The sequence below is a fragment of the Peromyscus maniculatus genome, chromosome 18 (assembly GCF_049852395.1).
Source record: "Peromyscus maniculatus bairdii isolate BWxNUB_F1_BW_parent chromosome 18, HU_Pman_BW_mat_3.1, whole genome shotgun sequence".
Taxonomy (NCBI): domain Eukaryota; kingdom Metazoa; phylum Chordata; class Mammalia; order Rodentia; family Cricetidae; genus Peromyscus; species Peromyscus maniculatus.
In genome coordinates, this window is record NC_134869.1 from 40,608,697 (window position 1) to 40,614,696 (window position 6,000).

The 6,000-nt window shown below is 42.3% G+C and overlaps 1 protein-coding gene across 2 annotated transcripts in view; it reads left to right on the forward strand.

The window, feature by feature from the left end:
* Ptprb (protein tyrosine phosphatase receptor type B) overlaps positions 1 to 3,557 on the forward strand; it is a 115,951-nt gene extending 112,394 nt beyond the window's left edge. For both annotated transcript variants that reach the window (XM_016007384.3, XM_006988981.4), the window contains one exon: positions 490 to 3,557. In XM_016007384.3, coding sequence (XP_015862870.1) covers positions 490 to 512 — 23 coding nt within the window. In that variant the 3' untranslated portion in view covers positions 513 to 3,557. The remainder of the gene's footprint in view (positions 1 to 489) is intronic.
* Positions 3,558 to 6,000: the final 2,443 nt, after the last annotated feature.

Below are 6,000 nucleotides of genomic sequence, written 5' to 3' on the forward strand. Positions count from 1 at the left end.
GGTAGCTCTGGAAGGGTCTAGCGTGACAAGCTATGTAACCCTGGACAAGTTACTCTGCCTCCGGGCCTGTGGCTCCCTCTGTACCTCAGAGGCAGGACAGGGGCATCAGGAATCCCTTCCAAGTCCAGGAATCTGCGCTCCTAAATGGCATGGGCTGGCCCCATAGTAAGGCTCTATCCTAAACTATGTGGAGCGTTAGTATCCACCAGCGTCTTCCGGGTATAAATTTCATAAGCAGGCTAGCAGTTCCTCTACAGGGGTGGTTCTCCACATTCCTAACACTGCGACCCTTTCATACACCTCATGTTGTGGTGACCCCCCCCCCAACCATAAAATTATTTCCGTGGCTACTGCATAACCATAATTTTGCAACTGTTATGAATTGTAATGTAAATATTTTTGGCGATAGAGGTTTACCGAAGGGGTTGGAAACCCACAGGTTGAGAACCACTGCTCTACAGTTTCTAACCACGCCATTTTTGCTTCCAGATGCAATCTACTCAAGACATTAAGGTTGCACCTGCAGATGCCCTGGATTAAAGTTTTTCACTGTGTGACTTTTAAAAACCAGACCTTGCTTCACGCCCTGCGGAGGTGCCAGCTATTTCTGTTGATACTATGTATAATTTATTAATCTGGAGAATGTTAAAGAATTTATGTAATTTAAAGGTAACAGATATTATTGTATATACTTGTATTTTGTAGTTTCTCCTGTAAATATGTATTTTTCATAATGTTTAATATTGAGCTTTATATAATAGTATTTTTCCACACTAAAGTGTACATGGCTTGTTCTGCATAAACTGATTCAACCTGTATGACAGGGCCACCGGTGAAATGTGTGTAGAGGAAGCGGCAAGGACAATCCCTGGGTCTGTGTTTCTTGCCTGGATTGATACCCACGGAGTAAGCAAAGGACAGAGCTGGAGAGAGCATACCATAAGGCCAGCTTTGTCAAGCTGCTGCCTTACTAACAAACCCTGGGATCTAAAGGCTGTAACCGTCAAAAAAAGATTAGGGCTGTGGCTGCACCTTGATGGTAGAGCATATGCCAAGAAATTAAAGATAAATTCAAGAACCAGAGGATCAGACGGCACCAAAGCTGAGCTAGATGTTTTTGTTTACACTGGAAGCTTTTTATCTGAATCCTCCCAGGGCTACAAGCCACGGTCAGCTCCAGGACCTTGAAACTTGCAGTGACTGCCGGGTTGAGGGCTCTGGTAGAGAATGAGACTAACAGATGAGACCTCGTGACAATCAGTAATGCCAGGTGTCCCTCGGACTGGAACCTCCCGCACAAAGCAGGGTGCATCTTTGCAACATTCAGGCTCGGTTTTCCTTTGGAGAAAGCGATGGTGGTACGTCATGCCCCTGATCGAAGAAAGCATGGTATACCAACAAGTTCATAGAAATCTCTCCATCACATATAATGAATGAGAAAGTAAACAATGGTTAAAAACAACAACCTAGCTGTGCTTAGTCTAAAAATCTTTCAAAAGATCTTTTTAAGCTGATGCAGTTACAATGTCAAGTACTTACCAGAATTAATGTAAATGGCAACACACACCCTACCAACTTTATCCTTAAGATCCATGCTTTACGGTGACTATAAAAAATTCCAGTGAGTTAGAAAGTGGACATCGACCAAATCAAGGCCCGATTTGGAGTTTATAGAAATGGAGGAATAGTTCCTAAGGATCCCCGTGAACAGCAGTGAGGACTCCGAGGTCTCTTGGTGTCACTGTGCTCTGCGCCCTTGAGAAAATGGCACTGTTAGGCTCTGATCCTGTATCCAGAAAACCTTTTGGACAGGAAAACGGGAGCAGAGGTATCAGCTTGGAGGTATAACTAAGGAGAAAATGGAAGTCATACATGGCATTGGTGTAGCGTCTATTAAGGATCATTTTTTTTCTTGGAGGAAATAAAAGAAAGCTAGGCTGAAGGAGCTGCAGTGAGGTGGCATGCTTGTGTGGCCATCTCCAGAGGTACACACACACACACACACACACACACACACACACACACACACACACACCTCAAGCAAGAGGAAAACAGAACAAGAGTTGTGAACTGATGTTGCTTGGTGCAAAGCATGTGGAGAACCTGGGAAGAGAGGTTCATTTTCAGCTTTTAGTTCATTGAGAAAAGTCCCCCGCAAGTGCCTGGAACCTGTCAGGTGCTGTTCCAAAATCTGTGTCTTTTTTGTCCACCAAGAGTGCACGATGGCAGTGAAATTAGCATTGTGACTGGTTTGAATGGAACTTCAGAGAGGGCCCAGGCGAGGCTATGAGAGCACAGTGGTCATCTCCCTTAGGGTGCCTTGCTGCCAGCAAGTGCTGAAGCTGTTTCTGCTAGATGCAGAAGAGAAAGCAATTAGAATTGCACGAACCAGAAATTACAGCCACAAAGCACCTGTCCACGTGTAACCATCAATGACACCCGCACACCCTCAAAGCATTTGGGGGCAGAATCGGAATTACGGAAATGAATACAGCCACACAGCCAGGGAAAACCATACATTCACCTATTGTCATCTATTCCGGGAAGTACTGATTCCTCCTTCTCTACACTAGTTTTAAACCCCCTTAGCAACAAATATTTCGCTCTGCAGTCTCTCTCTCTCTCTCTCCCAGGAAGATGAAATACAGATCTAGTTGATCCATTTGTTGAATTTAGCAGACAGTCAGACTGGAAATGTAGCTACTTGGTAGAGTGTTTGCCTGGCATGTGGGAGGCCCTGGGTTTAATCTCGGGTACCACAAAATAAGCAAGGAGAGACACGAAAAGGTTTCTTTGCCATTCGCTCCATCGGATGCGTCTCCCCTTAATTGCATCATGTGGTTATGCCTCGGTAAACACTCCGCTTCCTGTCTTGGCGGGCAGCCTGTCTGCACCTGAGCACTGCTCTCTCTTTAATCAGCAAAGCTTCAAAGCACTTCAAGGCTATCAACTCTTGAGAGAGTCTCTTTGGCATCTTAATAATTATTTACCCAGGTTCCTTATAATTAACTCCTTTAATCTCTTCACATTAAATCAATTTTACATTATCATTCAGCTTTCCCCTGGAGGGCTGCCAACTTTTCCACTCTTGAGTCAGATTTTTCAAAGATTTTTTTCCCCCTTCTGGACTTGCAAATGTTCATCCTGAGGAGCTTCCCACCCTTTAGTGGCCAAGTTCCTCTTTTCCACAGCCTGCCCCTTCTTCCTATTCGATAGCTCCAGTGCCAATGGGATGTGATTTTCATCTTCTGTCCATCCCATTTCTTTTTACCCATTGCTAGCATTTCATCAGCTCAGTATTATAGACGAGTGATGAAGACTTCATTTTTTCAACAGTAAAATGGCAACAATACAGCAATTTGGGGGTCAGTTATATTTAGGAGGCTCTGTAATTAATTTTGTTATTACTTCTTGGAAGAAAGCCCAAAATGATATGAGAAAATAATATGAAATGGTTTTAACAGATGTCCGGCAACACAAAAATAGGGCTCTCATGTTACACTTCATGCTGCTTCTCTTATCTTGGTGTTAAGGATGTAGCTTTTCATATTCAACACTTTCTGCTCCCTTCGCAAAAAAAAAAAAAAAATGATCTGCCATGTACTAAATTCTTGCTCAGTTAGTTTATGGGCATTTTGGAAAGTTGTCTCCTTGAAGCTGCTAGATCTGTGTATTGCCTGAGAGTCCCAGCCATGGAAGACTCTAGAATTTTTGTTCACACAAGCTGCCCGGACCAAACCTAATTAGCTGCTTGGTTGTAGAAACAGTTCAGAGGTTTTCCAAGTTCTGTTTCATTGAAAAAAAAATGAATATACCTGACCAGACAAGAGTGGTAGGAAGGGCATGGGCAGCCCCAGTGAGTAAGTTCGCATCCCCGAGGAGTCAACAGAGAATTGTGCACCTGCTTCAATGCCCTGTTACCATTCCGAAGATTTTTTTCATCCGAGCTCCAGAAATGCATCCAGTGTTGAAAGACTGTTTCACAGCCAAGGAAACTTTAGACCATGACTGCAGAGAGGAAGTAAAATGATGTAAGGAAGGGAAAACATCGAAGAAGAGGTGAGCATCAGGAAGACAGAATGGCGTCGTCTTCCTTCTTGGGTCATTCTTTGAAAATCTCATCATGTATTTATTTCTGTTGAGACAGATGGATTGACCATTCCTCACCCCCAAATCTGAAACTCAAAATGCCCCAAAGTCCAAGGCTTTTTTGGGTACTGACTTGACACAGTAGGATGTTCTACAGCTGGCCTTGTGTGATGTGTCAGTCAGAACGCAGGTACATGAAAACTACCATGTAAATTTACCATCAGCAATGTGTACAGGGTATACGGGAGACAGAAATGGATTTCATATTGAGGGATTCATCCTCAGTATTCACATTATAGTTATTCAAATAGTCCAAACGGATTCTGATCACAAACATTTCAGGTAAGGGATCTTTGACCTGTGTTACAATTGTTGGGATTCACTGTGACCATGTCGGTCGGGCGATTTAGCTGATTCAACAATGGAATTGATTCATTTGGCTTTTGAATTCACCAGGTGTGTGACTAAGTGTCCAGGATCTGTCACTGCAGACACAGCACCTTGGTGTCTTACAGTGCAGGGTAACTTTGAGAGTGTGGCCATTTCAGTTGAAATTCAGGGTGACATTCGATGCAGCCGTGATAACGGCAAAAAAAAAAAAAAAAAAAAAATCTGTTCCCTTCTAAAAATGTGTCTAGCAGTGAAAACATTTCTGGCTGAAAGAACACTTGACTTGTATGGAGGCTTCCTTGGAATAAATGATAAATGTATGCTTTTTATTTTTTTAAGGATTGTTTATATAGATAACATTCATCAAATAAGGAAATTATTGATGAGTGCTCCCAAAGTAGAAGTTTATGTAATGGAAATTAAAGATATATTAAAAGAGTTGCCAAAAATCAGTTTTTAATGGATATACCAATGTACTTGATTTTTTTTTTTTTTATAAAACACCAAAGTAAGTCTTTTCAAAGCTGTGAATCATGTCAGACAAATGTAATGTGTCCCTTCTTAGAATAGTCACAAGAAGGATTAGTTTGGGCTGTTTTCTGCCTCAAGTAATTTCTTTTAAGAAATACCGTTCTTGCCCCAACAGCAAGCTTTTCCGTTATGTCTGAGACGTATTTTAACAGCTATGTGTGTAAATATGTGCTGCTGCATCGAGAAAGAAGCACCTGCTATTGTGGCTTCAGAAATCTAGCAGAGACGACCAGCCTCCATCTGCCAGTTAGCAGGAAGGTCTAGACCAGAATTCAGCGTCTTTCTGATCCCAACCACACCGACAGGAGAAGGCACCAATGTCGCCACATAAAGGGCACTTGGCCAATGTTGGCGAGGCTCCTCAGGCTTAGAAATTCTCCAAGAACAAAAAGCAAGCTTGTTTTTTCAACTTCCACTGGATAGAGAATAGTTCACACCTCGCCCATACCCCCTGCACGCATGGTGTCGAGTGGAAGTTGCTCCTGGCTGTGTGCTTTGGATGTTGGATTGTGTCTACTAAGTTCTAAAGTCCACAGAAGTGAATCTAGCCGCTCCTACATCTGTGTGAAGCATACTATCTAATGTAAATAAATCCAGCAGCTGAACTTATTATGTTCTATAATAGAGCACTTTCGTGGTTTCAAAGTCATTTACATGTTCTCTGCAAATCTAGTTAAAATGGCAATAAATCTATTTTTTTTTTCATACTGTAGCATCTACCCACACTATTGCATTTTGTAACCAGTGTTGTTTGAACAAAGAACCTCACTGGTCTTTCCATTTAAATAGTGTATGTGCTTAATACATTTTCAGATTTGTAATGGCGGTTAAAAGAACCTATCTGGAATCTTGCACACACCCTCACCAATGTAGGAATAAATCTGCTGCTTGTTGAAAGCCAGTGTCCTGTTTTCTAGTCGACTGTTTCTTGCTTCTCACTTTGTGTCACCCCCTGCTCAAGAAAAAGGTCAGAAATGGCTGTTTTTAAGC